The sequence below is a fragment of the Botryllus schlosseri genome, chromosome 10, assembly GCF_051294905.1.
Source record: "Botryllus schlosseri isolate E-star chromosome 10, Bs_hap1, whole genome shotgun sequence".
Classification (NCBI taxonomy): domain Eukaryota; kingdom Metazoa; phylum Chordata; class Ascidiacea; order Stolidobranchia; family Styelidae; genus Botryllus; species Botryllus schlosseri.
This window is the reverse complement of record NC_137245.1, coordinates 21,082,843-21,106,266: the sequence shown is the minus strand read 5'-3', so window position 1 is coordinate 21,106,266 and position 23,424 is coordinate 21,082,843. Positions and strand designations below refer to the sequence as shown.

Here is a 23,424-nt window from a genome sequence, read left to right as displayed (position 1 = left end):
ATTCAAATGGAATGTGAAACGGGAATATCACTAAAAATATGGTATTGGGATCCTTATTGTATCAGATCACTATTTTAGGGTGACAAATTAGTCATAATCACAAACCAGAGTATCTTATCTGTATAATTACATTACGATCATCATCATGTTTGAATTAAATTGGACAGAAAACGGGTATAAATTCTCAATTCTATGCAAAAAATAAGCAATCAATTTAGAGGAATACGTATTCACTGATGCCGCATTATAATAGGCCTATAATGAAAGACGGGAGGGGCTGATACGCTGAAGGTCCTTGAAAGTTGAGCCTAATAGCGTGCATTCAAGGTTGACAGAGTATATACGAATGGTCCATCCCGGAACGAAAAAAATCAGTTTCAAGACGTACCAATTCAAAGCTTCAACAGCAGCATTAGAAATTATTACGGCAACTTTACTATACCAGAAGATTAGGTACATTCTGGCTAATCGGAATAAGCTTTCCAATAACTGCTGTGAAAGTGTATATCCCCCCTTCCGCAACCCTAATATCCCCCTAACCCTCTCCAAACGCAAAAACAATATATTTTTACGTTTACAAATTCTTATTCGTATTCATGGAAAACATTCATTGGTGATCATGGTGAACACTTTTTGATCTCTGACTGCCATCGAAGAAGTGATAACAAACATACGGTACGCCGTACCGTACGTGGACTTCAGATAATATAACTAAGTATCCTTGTCAATTGAATTTTAGACGGAAATACCGTACGTCTACCTCTTTAAAGCTATGTAAAATTACAATAATAATGTAATATTACAACAGCCTATGAAACAGTAACAGGGCCCACCGACAAGAAGCACCATCCAGATCCACCTAAACAACAACAGGTTGACATTATTCGCCTACGCCAGCGAAACCCGTGACCAAAGCGTCACATAAAGATTATAATGACAAATTGCCCAACCGGAACGATATGTTGTCGACGCCTAGTATTTCTTATGGCTCCTTTAAACAAAATCGTCATTTCAAATCATGACGATTCTCTATTGGGAACTGTCTTTTGTTCGACGCAGTAAGGATTAAATGCAAAACTCAACTCCCCTTTGTAATCTTGATAAAACTAAATTAACAGCACCTAACACATGGTAGAAAATTATAGAAACAATTTCTCAACCGCATTCTCAAAAACCTCTTGATCAAGCGATACATACATATACATATAAACATTCAGTTTCCCATGATATTAATAATCTCGCAATTCATCCAAAATACAAACTTCAGAACAACCGAGTTGAGCAAAGCACGCGCGTCCACGTCGTCCAAATATCATATGATCGACCGAAAAGATCATCGCTCCATCAAATATGCCGGACCTGATGTGTGGAACAGTATCCCGCCGGCCATCCGACAGTCGACGAGCATGTCCACATTCAAGTCGAAATACAAGCAATTACTACTAAATAAATACAGTCCATCCTCAAGATTACCGGACCACGACTGACCTATCGATCTCGCTTCCCATGACATGCCGCCCTATTTCTTGTCGCATTCTTTTTCTATACTATCTTCTTTACTTTCATTCAGTGTGCATGCCTCCTCTTTACATCGCCTAGGCCAGAGGTCTCAAACACGCGGCCCGCTCGAGCATTTTGTGCGGCCCGTGACGACATTTTAGATTTTTATTAATTTGACAACATATAAGTGTTCCATATATCTTTTCAGGTTTTAAAGTAAGAATTCCCCCTTAAAATTGTTCCGAAAGCCTGAAACTATTCATCAAACTTTACTATCACATCAATTGCAAACGCTACCATGCAGTGGAAGATTCACTATTTCGTCACATTTCCAATTCATGATGACAGACGATTCGTGACTGAAATTTGTGAGTTGGTCTTGGACGCGACCTTTATTAGAATTAATCAGACTCGGGCTAACTCGATGGCAAAATGAAAATGACTCGAGTGGACTCGGAGTGACTCGGAATCCCGTGAATTTGTTAGAACCATGAACCCAACAAACTTATCGCGTATCATGGGAATAGTAATAGATCAGAAGGTCGCAGCTTGGTATTTCGCTAACTAAGCAAGTAGTTATGGCAACCATTGGGAATCTGTTAGTTACATCTTTGGACGCTAAACCATGTTATTAAGGCCACTTAAAGGTACCGAGTACCGTGTTGGTACGCTCCAACGATGTGAGAACAATGGGCCGTTCGGCGTTCCGACATTTCAATCACTAGGACATATTCAATAATATATTTATGTTATATTTATATTTTTTTTCCTCCTATATTTGAAGATATTTGGCCATGGGATTAATAGCCTACTTATCAGAAGTATACACGAATCCTAGATCGGAATTACTAAGCTCAACTTAAAAATGTTTTGATATCAGATTAGTCTCTATGATCAATCTGTTAAATTCAAAATATTAATGGTAGCTGCAAAATTATAACCCGATAGCTTTTATGATGGCATCATACATTTGTCCGCTCATATGGTGTCTATATCTTATAATTAATATATATCAAGTACAACAACAATTCTATTCAAATAGTTATAAATGTGATGATTCCTTTCGTGCCTGGCCTAAATTGATACAAGAGTAAGTCAGATTTTGACGATGTGTGTTTACTGTCAGTCTGTTGGATCGGCTCACTTTCAATAGGACAATTCATTCCCGCCAAATGAGGCCTACTTGGAAAGACATAGAATACCCCTATAAATGCTGCGGCCCGCGGCGTCGTCAAAACTGGAAAACTGGCCCGCGAACACATTTGAGTTTGAGACCTCTGGCCTAGGCCAAGGTGGGTGTCAGATTCCATAGACTACTCCTTGTCGCCTCGACATCTTCCTGTCTTTTCATTGTATCGCATTTTTGTGGTGTATTGAACCGATAAAATTGCTAATAAACCAATGATGATGATGATGACCACTGAGCTATATGACATTGGCTTTAGTTAGCTTCGGTTGAGTGCTTACAAATACAAACAACCAGAGATGAGCATGGATTAGGATTAGGTTTTGAAAAAACAGGATTTGTGAAATTTTGTCGGATTTGGATTGGATTAGGATTAGAGATTTTTTTCTGAACGGATTAGGATTTGGATTGGATTTACCGATTTTCTGGGAGATTCATATGTCGTGTGGTGAATGGTGACAAACTTTATTCAGATCAGTTATTGATGTACTTATAGTACACTACACTATGGTTCACTCGGTGCAAATGAACATAAGAGGTGCAACCCTATGCTAAGTTATCTTAAATCAAGAGAATCGTTGGTTGTGAAAGTATATTTTCCAATCCCTCTCTTGCATAAATTAGCATTTTTTTCTGAATTTCAAGTTGGAATCGGATTAGGATTGGACATGGACTTTAATATGAAAAAGTTATGGATTAGGTTTTGGATTTGGAGTTTCGGATTTGGATTGGATTAGGACATAGAATTTCCCAATCCGCTCATCTCTGCAAACAACTAAAGTCACGATTCTAATCCCAAGATACCAGTGTCGAATGTTAACAATGGATGATGGTAGGGTTGGAATTGATGTTGCAACTCACGATCTTGCGTAGATCGGAATCATATCAATCCAGAGCCATTTCCATGGTCATGATCAGCTTAGTTTTTATGCAGTTCTTTCGTTTTAATATTAAATATATCGTTTCAAAAAAGCATAAGATTGCGACATATGAGCCAGACTGGAATCGGTGGTTGTTTTCGACAACATGTTGTGCGTGACAAACGAATTTCTCGCGTGATTGGAGAATTTCATCCGCGTCACGGATATATTTTTCACTCTGATTTGATACTGAATTACTTATTAAACGACACAATGTGCTAAAATAAACCTGGTATATGCCGGATTAGGGTTACGCCGTACATTCGCTGTTGCGCAAATGCCACGCTTACTTGCGTTCATTGTAAAGCGCAAGCGCCATTTTATGGATATGGACTCTGGTATCGGTTTGTGACATCAGCATAATTCATTAATCGGCGTGATCAGATATAAATGCTTGCGTGACATTGTGCGTGCCGTTGCCACCGATTCCACTCTGGCATATGAGTGATGGCCTATCCCTATGTCACGATGTGTCGGAACCTATAGTCGGAGGTGAATATACGATTTTGAACTGAGGAATTGATGCATATGCTACGCACGGAAGTTATTTTATCACTCTGACATGCTGTTGCGATGGAAAAACATGGTTTTAAGCTGTTACCATATCCCTCATTTTTATTCTAAATTAGATGGCAAATGTGGTAATTCATCAATGATATGTAATCATGATATCAATGTGCAGTGATGTAGCTTGCTGGGCGATAATGTGAGGTTGCAGCCTTGCAGGATACCAGCAACTAACATTATTAGCGGTAGATATTTTAGCAGCTAAATCATGCTCGTAATGTTATGTAATCAATTAATCGTCCATTGTGGAAATATTCACATTTAAATCATTTCATTGGTGCAGAATCACCTTGGTAATGTCTAATAATAATATCTACTATATAAATTGTGTACTGATTAGAAACTTATCGGATTGAAATCAGAACAGATATGTGTCATCTAAATGTGGAGTTAGATCCCAAATTCTCCCATGTTGAATTTCACAGCCAGTGAGTCTTGAAAATTCCTAATCATGACAGCGATACTGATACACATGATAATAATATATATTTATATTTACATGAACTTCGTTAAACCTTTGTAGAAGAAATTTATCGATGCAAGTCAACTGCTGGTCACTACTGCAGTGTCTTTTGTGAGTTGAAACTATAGTGTTGGTTCCGATCAGAATGATGCAGAAGACCGCCACTTCACTCCTTCGACGAACTTTTCACAAACCAGTGCTTTCTGCTCATCCAAGCTGCGTCATTCCTGATCACTCAATTATTCGAAGCAGGGGACCTACGCTACATTGTACATATTACAAGCGACATAAGCATGAGGAAAGTTCATTCCCACTCTCTACTGCCTTGCATACACAAATGCCTTTCTCTAAATTTGACGAATTACTACCTCAACATATCGAAACTGAAACCCCACGTATCCCCTTCAAGTCCGATTCCTTCGCTCATTTCATTGATTCCTCAAAGACACTTCAGGCGCTAGCTTTGCTTGGAGTTGAACTTTATAAAATCGAAGAGAAGCACCCGGACACGCTAAATTTTATAGTTTCTCTAGATCTGAAAGATTTGAAGTCAAAAATTGAATTTTTGGTCAATTTCGGAATACGATATACTGAAATTGGAGGCATTATCACCAAATGGCCTAAATTGCTAGACCCAAAAAGGGATACTCAACAATTTGAAGAAATGTAAGTTGCTTGATGGTTATGTTCTGTCGTGACCTCTTTATTGATCACAATTGTCAAATTAGAATATCATACTTGATCGACAAGGACTTTGAGAAAAAGGAAATCCTTGCCTTGATCAATCGACTACCGATGGCACTTACAATGCCAGTCGAAGTGTTAGATGGTATGCTGGGCCACTATCAAAGACTACCTACAAATCGAGGGGAGAAACCGTTACGATTTTCAAATGCGGAAGTTAAGAGCATTATACTTAGGTGAGAACTCGGAAATTTATGGTGTCGATACACATTTTATAGATTGTTCCTCTCGTCAGTGAACTTCGTCATAGTCAATAGTAGCATTCCCTCTACATTTTGCACTGACACAGTCAGCATGGGCTAAGGTTCCTGGAATAGGCCTACTGTACGAGTTTACGTGGTGTTATGCAACCTAATATTGATTACTGAAGAGTTCATTTTAGTATTCATCCGATTGTGGTCAATGAAGTCTTCATATACCGATGCAACAACACCATAGAGTATGTTTGGTAATTGCTTTATCTATGCCAGACACCCATTCACAGATCTACGCAAGTTAGCTTGATCACCGATACAATTCAATAGCATGGTTTGTGATCCCTTATGCAGATCATTCCTAATCCTGGGATTCTGTTGATTCCATTTGCAGCAATCATGTAGTTGGAATTTCGAGATCAGTGCCAATTGAATATTATCCTGACCTTGATATAATTTGAGAATCTGTAACTGATTTGACCAGCTACCGAGCGAGATAGTGTAATGGTTATGCATCCGGCTTCTCGAGCGGTAGGTCGTGGGTTCGATCCCCGGCCGGGTCATACCAAAGACTCGAAAATTGGTATCCGCAGCTATCCTGCTAGGCGCTCAGCAATCACGGATAGCATGGAGGAGAAAAAAAACGGGGGCGCAGACTAGATGACCTCATGGGGCCGTATCGCAACTCCGTCGTCAAAGCATCTCGATGGTGCAGGCGAAAAAGAAAATCATATCTCTCTGTCTCTGCTCTCAAATTGTACCATATTTATCCAGATGCCCAATGCTGCTACGAGCCAACCTGCGACTAATATATGAGCAAGTACGTACCCTGGAACTATCTTGTGGGTTTACGCTAAGGCAAGTCAGGAGACTGGTATATATAAACCCATGGATATTACTTAAAGGTGGGAGCTCAGTATCTGCCCTAAAAGCTGAAGTATATCGGCTAATAGCTCGACTCTGGTTCTAGATGATAAACAGCTAGAACTGCTCTACAAATTCTACTCCAGGGAGCTGCAGCTTTCTGCGAACGAGATAGCAGATTTTCCAGGTTGTTTTGGTACCAGGATACAGGTGAGCAAGGCAAATTGCGCAAGTTTGCTGAATTGAACTTTCTCATCAAAATACCTATGTTTTCAGAAAGTTCTCGAACGGCACAAGTTCTTGAAGCATCACGGTAAGGCACAATACTTTCGGGACCAACCAGGCTACGTCTCCCTCCCGGACTTATACTCGCTTTCAGACAATGATCTATGCGCTAAATTTTCACTTGGAACCGTGCATGATTTCAAAAAGTTTATTAAAACTGCTTGCTGAAGATGATTGCCAATTAGAAGAATGGGTTTATATAATATATGTGAATAAATTAGAAGCACTGCAAGCTGTTGATCAACAGTTATGCGCAGAGGTGGTCAAAGTAGTCAAGAAAGCTCAAGCAGAGTAGAACTTTTAAAAGAAACTTAGAAATACTTGAATTTACCGAATTTGAATCTACTCAAGTAAGTAGTTGTGAAAATGGCCGTCAAAATCTGCAAATTGAGCTATGCGCGACGTGTAGAGACTTTGATTCAAATTGATGCATTCCAGGAGGTATCAATTTTCGACAGAATAAGGATGATTCTTACGCATCATGGGATGCAAATGATAGTGTTGATATGGAAATGTGATAGGCCTACTAATCTTTAGTTTACTCGAACACGTTTTCGAAAATACCATGGCATGGCACGCCCTCCCCATATTATAAGACCCGTAGTTTACACGAAGAGCAAAACGGAGAAGTTGTATCGGATACAGTTTTAACACTTTGCGCGATTAGTATATGTTAATAAAAAAAATTGCGAATCGTAAAAAGGTCATATGGTGTATCTTTATTTTGGAAAAATAGAGGCACTACTGCACTTGCTTTTATACTTCTACATTAATGTTCTCCAGACAAAAGAACTAAAACTAATTAGAACTCAAAGTATGATGCTGGGAATTGAAATATAAATATAAATACTATTTCTAAAAAGCGGAAACTATATTTCATGTCTTTTGTCCAGATAGCTTCAACCATGGTCTGCTAAAACAGGTCTAACGCTAAAAGAATCAGAGTCCACTTTTTCAGATTAGGACACGCCATGGGCTGCTAGATTACAATATGATAGGTAATTGCTAGTTTACGAAATGGGTGTTTCAAATGCTATGACGGCCATATTTACTGTGATTACATACGGGTGAAAATGCGGTGCGAACGTAACCAAACAACCCGCTACCTAAATTATATTCACCGATACTTTCGCGAAAACATATCTGTCACTGCATATCGACTTTGCGTGAAGCGCGACAAAAATTCTGGATGTTGGCACTCCGTGAAAACAGCCCCAAGATTCCTCAGGCAATCTTTCTGATTGGAGGCATAAACTACTTCTACTCGACAAACTGAAAATCGCGGAAAATAAGTAGATCACAAAATATTATGAAGTCCACGTGGCCAAAATTTGATTTACTTGAGTAAGTACCAGAAAACTACTTGATTACTTCGAAAAAGTAGAAGTACTTTGTTACTGACCACCACTGGTTATGCTACACATAATAATGAATATGATCGTAATTGTATGATTACTGCACACTGGTTATGCTACACATGAATAATGAATATGATCGTAATTGTATGATTACTGAGTAGTTGCACCATCATTAAATAACACTTGACTAGAAAATCTTGAAATGAAATACTGTTAAATAGTACGCATGAAACATCTTAAAATATAATACTTGACAGACTTAGCTGGAACATAGGATTTGTCACAACGACCCTTCAGTGGGTACAGATTTTTTAGCAGCCTTGGTTTTGCACCAACGAATTACGTTTAGTGGATGTGCCAACGTCAAAAGCGAGACAAAAATAAACATAATGTTCAGTGCAGTGAAATTTTTATCCAGTGCCAGTGTTATCAATGGGAATTGTATGAAGAGCACGATGCCACCGACACACATACACAATCCGAACATCTTTCCAAAATGCTTAACGGGAAAGGCCGTGGCGATGAAGCTAGAACTCCCGCCATATAAAAATGACCGGAATATTACTTGCAACACGAAGGAACCATACTGAACAGACATAATTGGTATAGCCACAAAAATCGAGAAAACAGTGCCTAGAATTGATGTAGCAATTGCAGAACATGCCACGGAATATAGCGGTATGAAATCAGGGTCGGAATTTCTTTTGCGTAGATATTTTGCAACATTATCGACCAAGAGACCATTAAGGGGAGCACATAGGAATCCGAACAGCTGACAAGTTCCAAATACAGTGAGATAGGAGCTTACCGTGTCTTGATTATTGTCTAATTTCTGCAGCAAGTCATACAACGTTCCCATATAAAAATAATTCCTCAATTGAAGAAACGAGAAATGTAAGGCATTACCCCAAAACAGACTACTCCCGACACATTGTCTGACAGATGGTTCGTCAGGAATCGCATCACTGCTGGCAGTTACGTGCAATGTCATTTTTTCTTCACCATCATGGCCATTTACTGAAGCCAATTCCCTCTCGTCATTTGACTTCTGTTTTTTACAATCATCTATTCCATAATCAAACCCTTTAGGAAGCGGAAACGGGATACTTTTCCTAGGCAATAGAGTGAAGGTTCGGACCCAAAGTAGTACAGTACACACAGCGGTAATTTCAAACATTGTGCTCAGGGACACCCCGATATGATGTAGGGTTTTGAAAATTAGAAATACAAATGATGAAGAATCTAGTGATCCACTCATCAATGTAATCACGGAGGATCTGTACTTTCCAAACAAATTTCCTATCTGGAAGTTTGTCATGACCATCAATACCCCCCCTACTGCAATACATGACATTGATGGGTACAACAACCATGCTGACTCTGCTGTAGAGACAGCAGTTAGGATGCACCCAATTGTAAAGAGTATAAGAGCAATCGTACGGGCCACCCATGACCCAAAAGTATCAAGTATATACCCGTTTGGGAATGTTGAAAACCCCATCACCATTGAAGCTACAGTGAAAACTCTGCCTAATTGAATGGATTGGTATGTGGAACAGTCTGATGTATCCAAGAGTTCAGGTGTTGGAATTGAGGTAGTTAATTGAGATGCTTCAGTAAGGTTTTCCATCCTTGAGTCATTCACATTTGTCGTAGGAGCACCTGTGACCCCACTTCTTGTGGTGACGTCAGAAGCCGGTTTCGTGACAGTTACATCTTGTAAACAGAAGTATTCTTCCTCTTTCAGAACAAAGACCAGAGATGCCCAGCCAAATAGTAGTCCCGCGAAGAGCAGGCATTCCAGTACACCGGTCAATAGCGTAGATATGTACTTGATATTCATTGAACAAACGTCAAGCACTGATCGAATAGGACGTAGCTGGAAATTTAATTTTGAGTATTGAAATTGACGAGAGAAATTAGATATCGGACAACGTGATAATGTAAAGGGTTAATATATAGATATAGAAAAGCTTCTTGGGCGCACAGAACTTCAATATACAATTTAATTGTATATTCATATTGAAATAAACCTGAATAATATTTTTGGCTGACACTCGTCAGTCAGGGATAATCGTCAGCAACTAGTATAGATAATTGGAAAGAACATTACGACATACAATGCAATTCAAGAACCGGTACATAAGCTCAACTCCACAGTGCAAGCATAAACGAGCCCGTCGTTTCAACTGAACCATGAACACTGAACAGCGGTAAAAACAACATTCAAGTGTCTGAAGACTCAGCAAAACAAACGCAATCTCTTGCGCAACGCGGGCCCGCGGGCGAGAAGTATTGCAGAAAAATTTGCTTACCGCGTAATATACATTCGTTGCTCGAGATCGCAGCACGTTCCGTTTTCAGATTATAAAACTCAATGAAGACTATATAGCAGCGTATATAGGTCCTTTACGGGACGATTCCTATCTATGTCCACTGGACATTGTCCAGTCGAAGTACAGTCAAATACTGCAATGTGAAATACTGCGTCAAACGAAATACAGATAACGACCTGTATAAGTTATTCGGCCGCGCCGACCGTATGTGTATGTTTTGTTATAGAATGTAAACAAACTTGGAATGGCAACGACCGATTATGTAATTTCGTTCCGCTTTGCTGCGGCTATATTCAGAATTGTTTTGCGGCAGCGACTGCGGGATTTGTGGTAATCCAAAAGTTATCTTCCAGAGCGCAGAATTTACTAAATCTGGTCTGGCTACTGTCGCACTGATTCCGAAAATATAAATTAAAATATGCTGATGCTGTTATGGAGGATAATGCATTGCCATTAATTAGTTTCGGTTGAGTGCTTTCGAATACAAACAACAGACACCACGATTCTGATTCCCAAGGATTGGAATAATGTTTCAACTGGCGAGCTTGCGTAGATCGGAATCGTATCAATCCAGAGCCGTTTCAATGGTGATGATTTGTATATTACGAGTATCAACCTGGTTTTGTTCAGTTCTGCTGGTTTGAATAATGAATTCGTCGTTTCAAAAACCATAAGATAGCTATATCAGTGATAGCATATGATGTAATAATAACGCGGAACGCGTTCGACGACACATTTGGGTATGATCGCAACAAAAATGGCACCAAAATGGACAAACAATTTTTTTTTTATCCAGCAGCTTATCTTGAAATTGTAATGGGAAAAATCGTTATTTATCACAGTGTTGGAGGTTTACCTAGGCTCCTCCTCGACCCCTGATCCGCGTAAGCGGTGTCTTACAAAATCCTAGAAGTGGGCCGTGCTATAAGCAGTGTTGGGATCAAGTCACTACCTTCGAGTCACGAGTCATTGCACATTTTGACTCGAGTCAAGTCAAGTCAATCGATTTTCGAAGGTGACTCGAGTCAAGTCAAGTCACTCGATTTTCGGAGGTGACTCGAGTCAAGTCGAGTCAAGTCAAGTCAAGTCACGAGTCAAGTCACAATTCAAGTCAAATTGCCTTTTCGAGGTATGAGGTGTGATTACGTCATTGCATTTTGCTAGCTTTCTGACATACAGATTAAGTGGTCATTGATTTTGAACCGATGAACGAATATAGAGTTGAAGATACACGCAAGTAAGACGCTGCATCGCTGACATATAAGTAGAACTAATAAACTACGTAAGTAATTGCACAGCCTCAGTTTATAGTTATCAGCCAAAATAGGGAATAGAGAAACGAATTGATGAATACATTACCGTTTTGCAAATTGATATGATACAATTCGAGCCTGCGCCAGTGGTTGAGGACTATATAAACTATTTTCGAATACAATTTCAATAAAACAAGAAGATTGGTTAAGTTAAGAACACAGAACATAAATATACATTTTGCAAAATTACTTTACTATACTATACTATAGCTTACGGCAACAGAGGCTGTCAGCTTCGATAACTTCGTTTGCGATCAATATATATGTGGGAGAACAATGGAGGCTCATTAAAACGCACGATCATTGAATGATTGGTCGCTCTCACGGGTTACACCAGCGTTGCGCGAACAATCCGAACATATGTAAGATACAGTGATTTTTATCGACACCGATTACTTGATGACTTGAAATTGACTCGTGAATTTTGCTCCGAGTCACGAGTCAATCCACATTTCTGATACACCGAGTCAAGTCAAGTCAAGTCATTTTAGCAAAGTGACTCGAGCATGACTCGAGTCATCCCAACACTGGCTATAAGTCGGCTGTTACGGAATAAAAATGATGAATATCGGCCTGGTGTAAATGACCATAGTAGTCGACAAACACCATGAATACCTCGAAACAAACAAACAGGAGAAAATGGATTGTTGTAAACATTTCGAAGTCACCGTTGTTGACCTTACTCATCCAACTTTTATTTCCCACAATCCCCAACAAAAATCTCAAAGCAAAGTGTTTGTATCAGTGGGCAATTTAACAATTAAAATGATCTGCACAGTATGATATTTCATTTCAGACGGCCATTCTGTTGATTTGAGCTCTGGAGTTTTACTAGTAATGAAGCGAAACTTCCTCGCGACTTTCCGAATTAAAAAAATACAAATTAGGTTATCAAATATTTTAAGGCTTCGCGGACCCCGGTTGAGAACCGCTGAGCTATATCATGCTCTTAATATTCTGTAATCATCCACATTTAATCGTTTCTTTGGAGCAGAATCACCTTAGATCAGGGACGGGCAACATACGGTCCGCGAAGGGATTTTGTCTGGCCCGCAGAGAGTTTCTACCCTGAAAGTGAAATTCTATTCTGGAAGTATCGACCAATTTTATGCGTCACAGAATGAATCCAAGTTTGCCAACCTGAGACAAATGGAGGTGAAACCACTTGCTCTGTTCGGGCCTACATACATTTTTGATGATGGACATTAACAAGACAAGGCTGCGTTCCAATATAACTGATGTTCATGTGCAGTCGCTACCAAGAGTTTCCACATACACAGGCTGCCAGAGTTCAAGTAACTTGTTGATAACTTTGACCGACCACAGATGTCTGATTCACTTCAACAGCTATTGTTAGTAAATTCATAAAATGCTGTTTTTGGTCCCTATGCTTGAACCTTAAAGTTTACATTAAATAGGATTTATTCCTTGTATAAGTGGATAAATATGCGATTACTGTATAATATATATTCTGTAAATCTGGCCCGCCAAGTAGGCCTACTTCATTTTTCAATATCCCGCATGCCGACCGGAGAAGTTGCCCGCCCCTGCCGTAGATAATGGTCACCTCCAAAAATCGTTGAGTCAAAATGTGCAATGAGTTGATCCTGAGTTCCCGTCCTTGGTCTAATTCGAGAATCTGTAACTGATATGATCAGCTGATCGCCATGACTGATACGAGCTTTCTGACAACGATCTATGTGCTAAATTTTCACTTGGAACCGTGCATGATTTCAAAAAGTTTATTAAAACGGCTTGCTGAAGATGATTGCCAATTCGAAGAATGGGTCTATAATAAATAATGCGTGAATAAATTACAAGAACTGCAAGCTGTTAATCAACAGTTTAGCGACGCATGAATATGATCGTAATTGTATGATTACAGAGTAGTTGCAGTAGCATTACGAAACACTTGGACCAGAAAGTCTTGAATTGAAATTCTGTTAAATAGTAGGCTACGCATGGTAGTGATGACATCCCAAAATAGAGATACTGACAGACCTAGCTGGAGCATAGGATTTGTCATGACGACCCTTCAGTGGGTACAGATTTTTTAGCGGCCTTGGTTTTGCACCAACGAATCACGTTAAGTGGATGTGCCAATGTCAAAACAGAGACAACAATGAACATAATGTTCAGAGCAGTGAAATTTTTATCCAATACATCCAGTGCCATAGTTATCAATGGGAATTGTATGAAGAGCACAATGCCAGCGACACACATAGACAATCCGTAAATCTTTCCAAAATGCTTAACAGGAAAGGCTGTGGCGATGAAGCTAGAACTCCCGCCATATAAAAATGACCGGAATATTACTTGCAACACGAATGATCCATATTGAACAGACAGAATTGGTATAGCCACAAAAATTGAGAAAACAGTGCCTAAAATTGATGTAGCAATTGCAGAATATGCCACGGAATACAGCGGTATGAAATCAGGATCGGAATTTCTTTTGCTTAAATATTTTGCAGCAGTATCGACCAGGAGACCATTAAGGGGAGCACAGAGGAATCCGAATAGCTGACAAGTTCCAAATACAGTGAGATAGGAGCTTATTGTGTCTTGATTATTGTCTAATTTATGCAGCGAGTCATACAGCGTGCCCATATAAAAATAATTCCTCAATTGAAGAAACGAGAAATGTAAGGCATTACCCCAAAACAGACTACTCCGGATACATTTTGTCATAGATGGTTCGCCAGGAATCGCATCACTGCTGGTCGTTACGTGCAATGCCTTCTTTTCTTCACCATCATCACCATTTACTGAAGACAATTCCCTCTCTTCATCTGACTTTTGTTTTTTACAATCACCTATTCCATAATCAAACCCTTCAGGAAGTGGAAACGGGACATTTTTCCTAGGCAATAGAGTGAAGGTTCGGACCCAAAGTAGTGCAGTACACACAGCGGTAACTTCAAACATTGTGCTCAGGGACACCCCGATATGATGTAGGGTTTTGAAAATTAGAAATACAAATGATGAAGAATCTAGTGATCCACTCATCAATGTAATCACAGAGGATCTGTACTTTCCAAACAAATTTCCTATCTGCAAGTTTGTCATGAGCATCAATATCCCACCTACAGCAATACACGACATTGATGGGTACAACAACCATGCAGTTTCCGCTGTGGAGACAGCAGTTAGGATGCACCCAATTGTAAATAGTATAAGAGCAATCGTACGGGCCACCCATGACCCAAAAGTATCAAGTATGTACCCGTTCGGGAATGTTGAAAACGCCAGCACCATTGAAGCTACAGTGAAAACTCTGCCTAACTGAATGGATTGGTATGTGGAACAGTCTGACGTATCCAAGAGTTCAGGTGCTGGAATTGAGGTAGTTAATTGAGATGCTTCAGTAAGGTTTTCCACCCTTGAGTCATTCACATTTATCGTAGGAGCACCTGTGACACCGCTTCTTGTGGTGACATCATAAGCTGGTTCCGTGACAGTTACATCTTGTAAACAGAAGTATTCTTCCTCTTTTAGAACAAAAACCAGCGATGCCCAGCCAAATAGTAGTCCCGCAAAGAGTAGGCATTCCAGTACGCCGGTCAATAGCGTAAATATGTACTTGATATTCATTGAACAAACATTAAGCACCAACCTTATCGCTGGAAAGATAATTTTCGAGTATTGGAAATGACAAGAGAAATAAGTTATGAGACAACGTTATAATGTAAATGGTCAATATAGAGACATAGAAAAGCTTCTTGGTGGTACAGAACTTCAATATACAATTGTAGAGTATATTCATATGGAAATAAATCCGAATATTTTCGGCTGACACTCGTCAGGTGCCAGAGTGGAATCGGTGGCAACGTCACGCGAGTATTTATATCTGATCACGCCAATTAATAATTATGCTGACGTCACAAAGCGATACCAGAGTCCAAATCTATAAGGCGCTTGCGCTTTACAATGAACGCAAGTAAGTGTGGCATTTGCGCAACAGCGAATATACGGCGTAACCCTAATCCGGCATATTTTAGCACATTGTGTCATTTAATAAATAATTCAGTATTGAATCAGAATGAAAAATATTTCCGTCACACGGATGAAATTCTTCAATCACGCAAGAATTTCGTTTGTCACGCACAACATGTTGTCGCAAACAACCACCGATTCCAGTCTGGGCCAGGTGTAATCATCAGCAACTATATAGTATAGAATTGGAAAGAACATTGCATATATAATGTATAACATAACATAAGATTGTTGGGTTATATTTTTCATGCATCCGTAGCGATCCTTTACTCTAACATCCACCTCGGCCTAGAGTGCCTGATGCACAGTTCTTTTCGATGATGATCTTTTTGAAGCCGCAGCCCTTCCTACTAGTTCTTTCCATTTCTTGTGAGTGCTTTCTTTCGTCGGGTCTACTTGTCCTCGGAGACAAAAGCGCACAAGTACAGCACAGGCGTGTCAACGAAGAACAACTACCATATGATCAGGACTGAATACAAGAAAACGCATCGCTCTATCAAGTATGCTGGACCCCAATTGTGGAACAGCATCTCGCCGGCTATCCGACAGTCGTTGAGGGTCGAGCATGTCCGCATTCAAGTCGAAATACAAGCACTTTCTTCTAAATCAATACTAGCCAGTCTTCAGGATTACCGGACCACGACCTAACATCGACCTCGCCCTCCCATTTTGTCGCTTGCGTCTTATATTCTCTGCATTACTTTTCATTCAGTGTGCATGCCTCTTATTTACTTCGCCTAAGCTAAGGTGGGTGTCTGATCTTAATAGCTACTACAAGTTGTTTTGACACCTTCCTATCTTTTCATTGTATCGCAGTCCTGTGATGTTTTGAAACGATGAAAATATTAATAAACCTGATTGATTGATTTTACTGGGCTTTTTTGTCGCCGTAAGCAACGGCAACAATCATATCACAAATATGATGTCAACGGCATACAGACCGATACAAGGACCGGCACATAAGCTCAACTTCACAGTACATGCATAAAGACCAATCCTGTAGGTTTCGACTCCCTAAACAGCCGCAAAATCAACACTCAAGGGTCGCGAAGACTAAGCAAAACAAACGGAGACTCTTGCGCAACGCGGGCGAGGTGCAGATAATTTGCTTACCGCGCAAAATACATTTCTTGCTCGAGACCGCAGCACGTGGTTAACAAACGTAACCGAGGACGATTTCTAAACCTCTAGTCAAATTTGTTTTGCATCGTCTTTGAAGACAAGTCAACAATTTCATGGGGTTGACAGAAAAATTTAAATTTCTTTTTGTAATTTTCCAGAATAAATTAAAACTTTCAATTGGATCTGCGGAGCCCTATACTTGTTAGAATTGAACCAAATTTGGTGTGCAGCGTTTTTAGGGTAACCCGACAATTTGATAAGTGAATGGCTGGAATCCGGAAAAAAAGTTATTTTTGAACAGCACTAACCCACATGGCATATGACGCTGCGCAGTCAAAACAAATATGCAAAGACTATGCAATGCATCCGCTCAGTTTCAGCCCTGTATACACACGCCGTGCGCTCGTATGACAATCATCTTTATTTGAACTTTCATCAATTCAAACATTTACGCATAGCCCCGTCTTATCAATCATGATATATAATCAATATAATCATCGATCCCCTTAGGCTAGAGGTCATCGGTAACATAGTTCTTCGCATATTCCGGTAGTAGGCCTACTCAAGTAGGTTTGTCTATATACTTGGTCTCACTAACTGAAGTAGCTTTGTGTGGATACTACTTCTACTTTAACAGATTCATCAGTCTCTCAAAATCACTCCCTATTGGGCGATATTGCAATCCATAAGGCCTACTCATGTAAGCTATAATGTGAAGGCCTTACGCCATCAACCACAGGCTATTAAATAACATATAGACTAGTATATTATACCAAATAGGCTACTCAAGATCGTGAGGTTGCACTGCAAGTCCTAGATCCGAATTGCCTCCATCCAAGTTTACTGGATTGATATCCCCCGTGGGCCTAAATTTATGACGTGTTCTGCCCACTTCTTTAACTGACGAGTGACGAGCCTATATCACCCAACTCTATCTATTTAGCGTTCGCCTTTCGACATAAGATATATTATTATACAAGCAATAGACGGAACATCTGCCGCTGATCTCGTATAGTTCATACTACTAAATGATGATGCACGATACAGCACGTAATAATTTATTCGTCATGAAAGCCTAGTCAGCACAGTAGCGAGTGACGCACATGACGCATGGTGTGCCTAGTCGTCAGCAAATCACCAATAGCAGAAGCACCCGGCATGAACTTTTTGAACGACGTCTAACTGCCATATGTCATATATGAATCTGAATATCAACGACAGTCAACCTTCTAGACCAGTGGTCTTTAACCTTGGGGCGCTGGCGATTTTGCTGGGGCGGAAACGCGCAGGAGGCGAATGGGGGCGCGGAAGAAAAATGGCCTCGCAGTTTAAATGATGTGGCAGTAGGACATATCCTTAATGAGTATTCGGAGTAAATTAACATTCCACAAAACACGTCAAATCCCGAATTTTTTGGTCGCGCTACGCGGCGATGTTTGCTGTTGTCATAATTGTAGTGGGTTATTATAATTCATGTAAAACGAATTGCGCGTACTTCTAAACTTCTATGTATATATGTCTAATTGTCATAGGTGCTTAAATCGCTCGTGCGAATTTTCATGTCCTCGCAACTGCACCCCACAGGACAAATAACATCCATCAAAGAAAATTATTTACCATTGAAGAAATACCCATTTGGAATCGTGTGCTTACTTAAGTTTAATGCGTTTATGCGTTACAATATCTTTTGACTGTATAGCGGACAAGAGGTAACAAAATAACAACATGTACAACGAGATAATTGTACCAACGAGCACGCCCGAATATGTTCATTGTTCAATAGGGCTCTTCAAAAATGATTTTTTTCTCAAATCGTACTCTCAATCTGTCTATAGAAACGATGCTCACCAAATTTGGTTCCATTCCAACCAGTGGAAGCGGAGTTATTGCCGTCGAAAAATTTGAATAAAATAGTATTTACGGTGACCGATTCTTTGTTTATTTATTATAGTTGTGCTCACCGTAAATACTATTTTATTCAAATCCAAATTTTTCGACGGCAATAACTCCGCTTCCACTGGTTGGAATGGAACCAAATTTGGCGAGCATCGTTTCTATAGACAGCCTAACACTTTCATGGGGTGAACAAAAAAATTTCAAATTTTTTATTATTTATTTTTATATAATAAATAGAAACTTTCTTCTCCTGTGGCAAAGCGGTTACTGGCTGGAATTGACCCAAATTTTGTGTGTAGGCTTAAATTAGGTAACCTAACAATTTCATCAAGTAGCTAGTACGATTTGAGAAAAAAAGTCATTTTTGAAGTGCCTTAATGTTCAATTATTATTATTTACGCGGCCTTCATTTTCCAATACAACAGCTCACTCAGCGCTACTGCTAAATCTAATTACGCGGGCTGAGAGGATAAAAGGCTTATAGCGACATATATATGCAATCACCACCTATTCAATCATGTATTATAGAAAATCATGGCGCCTAGGGCGACCAGGCCACACAAACTTTTCTGACCAGCGAAATCGCGCGACATAGTTCTTGGGGGCGAAGCCCTCAGAAGTTTGGTTTATGACGCTATGGGTGCGCAAGACAATCGTTTATTTAGGGGGCTGATGACGTGCTGTTACGGCCCTGCCTCTATACCCACTGTCTTTATCAAAGTCCATACAATATGAGTTGGGGGCACTGGAGCACTATATTTTTGAAAGGGGGCGCTGGAGGAAAAATGGTCAAGAACCACTGATTTAGACATATGGCTAATTGTAAATTGATAGATCGTCCCTGATGCCCAGTGTTTAACATATCTAAATTTTCATTGCCTACTCCAGATCTGCTTGGTTATCCAATGCCTAATTTACAGTCACTGCTTTCTTCAATTTGATCTGCTATTTTCTCCCACAATGACTATACCGGGAGTATATAACAGGCTGAGACAATGAGTAGGCCTGCTGGTCAAATGTAATCAGGACTAATACTGTGTATGTATGGCATTGTATGAACAATTTAACAGTTAATAGTTAACACTATTAGCAATTAATTAAGTGGTTGTTAAGCTATGAGAAGGTTTCTGACATCTTTGTACCAACGTGGGACGTGTACCAACGTGTACCAATTAAGTTCAGTTTATTAATTATTTCATGATTTCAAGACTTCACAAGATTGTGACACAATGACAGAAGCCGAAACGACTTGTATGTTGCTTACTCAAGTTGTTATGTTTTTGGAATATTTCTACTTCAATAGTTTTGAAATCAAATTATAGTTACTTTTTACATTTTAGATATCGTTAGTAGAAAATCCTCGTGTATAGCTCCTGCTCACGGCCACAGATCATATTCTTTAAAAGAGCACCTGCATGTGCCGCCATGACTCATTCCACGATATTCACCGAGAGACATTCTTGCATCTTGAAAGCTAATACCATCCATACCACATAATACACTGCATGGCATGAACGGGAAATGGCATGTCCGATTTTCGAGATAAAAATCCCCTATCTCGATTTCTCGAATATCACAGATGGACGGATTTCAAAATTTCGGAATCCGAATGTATCCGGCTCCGGCTGGCAATTAAAAATTCCGAGTCCGAAATAATCATGCTAATTTTTCTTATTTCAGTGAAAAAATACTACTAAAATCCTAAATTAGAAGCAAATTCAAAATCTGGATCCTGTCCAACTACCTGCTCCTACTCCGACTCCTGATCTATATCGTGACCACACCATTGGCGAAACATGAAGAATAGATTGTAGAGAATTAGGGATACGAGGCGTTTGAGGTAGAGCGGGGAATGGACCGAAGCCGGACGGGGTATCTGACCGAATGTTTTCATATTTGGCCGGAATTGCGTATCGGAGCCGGTTCGTACTTTTTGATATGGTCAGAATCGCTCTCGCGGTTATTGATAAACGTGAATTTTGTAATTACCAATTACGCGCCAGTAGCCTCCGATACAAACCTGTGACTAATACAAAACTGAGTTTCGATTGTCATATTTTGTTTTTGTAGCAATATTCAATATATAACCTGAACCCGCACCGTATATTCGAGGGGCGTGCAGTTTCTCATTCAGCATTAGAGATAATGTAATGGTTATACGTCCGGCTACTCGATCGGTAGGTCGTGGGTTCGATCCCCGGCCGGGTCATACCAGAGACTCGAAAATTGGTATCCGCAGCTATCCTGCTAGGCGCTCAGCAATCACGGATAGCATGGAGGAGAAAAACGGGGGCGCAGACTAGATGACCTCACGGCCGTATCGCGACTCCGTTGTCAAAGCATCTCGGTGGTGCAGGCGAAAAACAATATCATCTCTCTCTCTCTCTCTCTCTCTCTCTCCGGTCGTCGGGCCTTATATGGGAGAATGAAGTAGGCTACTTGGCGGGCCGGATTACAGAATCGATACAACAATCGCGTATTTATCCACCTATGAAAATAAGTATAGTATTCAATGTTAACTTCAAGTTTAAGGCATAGATACCTAAACAGTATCTTGTGAATTTACTAATCTAATGTACTTCACTAATAGCTGTTCAAGTCAATCTGGCATCTATGGTCAATCACGGTGTCACTAAGTTCTTGGAACTCAGGCTGGATGTCGGATGTAGAAACTCTTAGTAAAGACTGCACTTACAAACATCAGTTATATAGGAACACGGCCTTGTCTTGTTAATGTTCATGGTCGAAAATGTTTGCTCGCAAATGTAAGTAGACCCGAACAGAAGACAAGCAGTTTCATGACCATCTTTCTCAGGTTGACCAACTTGGATGCATTCTGTGACGCATAAAATTCGTCAATCAATGCTTTCAACGTAGAAACTCTCTCCGGGCCGCTCAAAATCCTGTCGCGGCCCTATGTTGCCCGCCCCTGGTATAATCTACTGTTTTTTCTAGTTTACTAGCTATAAGTATTCGTAGATGATTAGGATCTAAGTTTTACGAAGAATCCGACCTAGGAGTCGGATGGTAGCCGGTCCAGAGAATTCAAGAAACAGGATCGGAGTCGGACCAGAGAATTTGTCGATCCGCCCCCACTATAGTTTGAGGGACAATCGCCAACCAACATACGTAGATACGCGGTGTCGAGGAAGTTAAATGTCAACTCTGTCCGATACTCGTCCCGATCTACTTCTTCGAAATGAGCTCTTGAGCGGAATGTTCAGACCTTACGTTTACTATGCCCACTTCTACTTCAAGAAGTTTCGGCATGCATGTCTTGAAGATTATCAATTCCACTTGTAATTGAATAAAAATTGAAGGTCCACTTATAATTATACTTGGGCATCAGCAATGACTGCTTCGGTTATAAATGGGAGTCAAATGATTATTACGATTTATATGTCTTCGACTTCGATATTCTTACAGTGTTCTCAATTCGATCCATTTTCAAACCTATATTATAATCATTAATTTCCGTCACGCGATTAAGTATCGTGGGTAATCTTCGCATTCAGTGGCATCACCTGCGAAATGGAGTTTATTGGATAATAATTAGGGCAAGTTTTTGCAACTTTTACAACTTTTTTTTACAGCTTCCTAAATACTCAGAAGTTATGTAGTATAGTGTTTTAAGCTGTTTGGAGGATTCTTATATTGCAACTTTTCTCCATTTTTTCGTGCAACTTTTTGTAGCTTTCTAGATTTTTGATGAAACTTTGTGCAAGATTTTTTCGATTCTTCATGTAAGTTTTTGCAAGTTCTTTCGATTTTTCATGCAACCAACTTTTTACTGGAAATATTTGGCACTATATGTAAATAGATCGCTTGATTATTCCACTGTTGTTTAAACTTGAGGTCCTTTCTGATTTGACGTACATTCAGGCTATATCGCCGAAAGTTATATTTTCACTGTGTCAATTTTTTCAGGCTATTGGTTTTGCTGAAGTCGCCAACACTCAGTTTTGCTACAGTGCCTTCGATACGAATCGATTCTAGTATGTCATAACTTAATAATTTCAAGGATCCTGTCCATAAATGCAACTTTTTACTGCCACTTTTGTGAAAAATAAATGCAACTTTCCACGGATTTCACTGCAACAAACACTTGTCCTAATAATAATGTAATAGAGCGCCTCTTCTTCTCGAATGTGTACGTAGCCCCGTCTCAGAGCCAATTACCGCGTCACCTTATATTTATGTGAAATCATAACTGTGTTAATTACAAAATTAGGAATATAAATACTCCGAATAACTTTGCGGGCCCCTGGAAGCCCATGAAAAGTTAAATGTGCACGGCTCGTCTGCTCACAAGCATCCCTGACGTGAATGGTACATACTACATGGGTTGGCATTTAGTTGTCTGTTGACGACATGCGGAAAGAAACCAAGTAGTGATGTATAGGTATAGCGATTCAAAATTTCAACATTTCACAAATTATGTTTTATAGATCTAAATAAACAGAATCACATGTTAACATTCATGAGTCACCAAAGAGATATCGGCACTGACATATGTAAAGACATCTGGTGTAATGTGGTCTGCTTATAAACTAAACTTTACGAACTGAACATGTATATAATATATACCTACTATGATAAATGTAGAGCTATCAATTCGGTAAATCGATTCCGCGGACTGCAATAGCATCTGACAATAATCGCCTGTATTCTGGAGCTAAT

At 39.7% G+C, this 23,424-nt stretch overlaps 2 protein-coding genes and 1 pseudogene across 3 annotated transcripts; 1 reads left to right on the top strand and 2 right to left on the bottom strand.

The window, feature by feature from the left end:
- Positions 1-3,478: 3,478 nt before the first annotated feature.
- LOC145448115 (transcription termination factor 3, mitochondrial-like) lies at positions 3,479-6,955 on the top strand. Of its 2 annotated transcripts, XM_080326440.1 has the most exons (6): positions 3,483-4,747; positions 5,170-5,302; positions 5,365-5,556; positions 6,349-6,479; positions 6,545-6,648; positions 6,715-6,955. In XM_080326440.1, the coding sequence occupies exons 3-6, from the start codon at positions 5,432-5,434 to the stop codon at positions 6,889-6,891; spliced, it is 537 nt and encodes a 178-aa protein (XP_080182566.1). In that variant the 5' UTR covers positions 3,483-4,747; positions 5,170-5,302; positions 5,365-5,431; the 3' UTR covers positions 6,892-6,955. The 2 variants fall into 2 exon arrangements, with proteins under 2 accessions (XP_080182565.1, XP_080182566.1); XM_080326439.1 differs by having other exon boundaries at positions 3,479-5,302.
- LOC145448111 (equilibrative nucleobase transporter 1-like) lies at positions 6,856-11,340 on the bottom strand. The gene is made up of 2 exons (XM_080326434.1): positions 10,397-11,340; positions 6,856-9,960 (listed from the first exon to the last, which is right to left on the bottom strand). Exon 2 carries the CDS (start codon positions 9,922-9,924, stop codon positions 8,362-8,364), a length of 1,563 nt encoding a protein of 520 aa, XP_080182560.1. The 5' UTR covers positions 9,925-9,960; positions 10,397-11,340; the 3' UTR covers positions 6,856-8,361.
- Positions 11,341-13,456: 2,116 nt separating this feature from the next.
- On the bottom strand, positions 13,457-17,581 carry LOC145448431 (equilibrative nucleobase transporter 1 pseudogene; annotated as a pseudogene).
- Between the last annotated feature and the right edge of the window lie 5,843 nt (positions 17,582-23,424).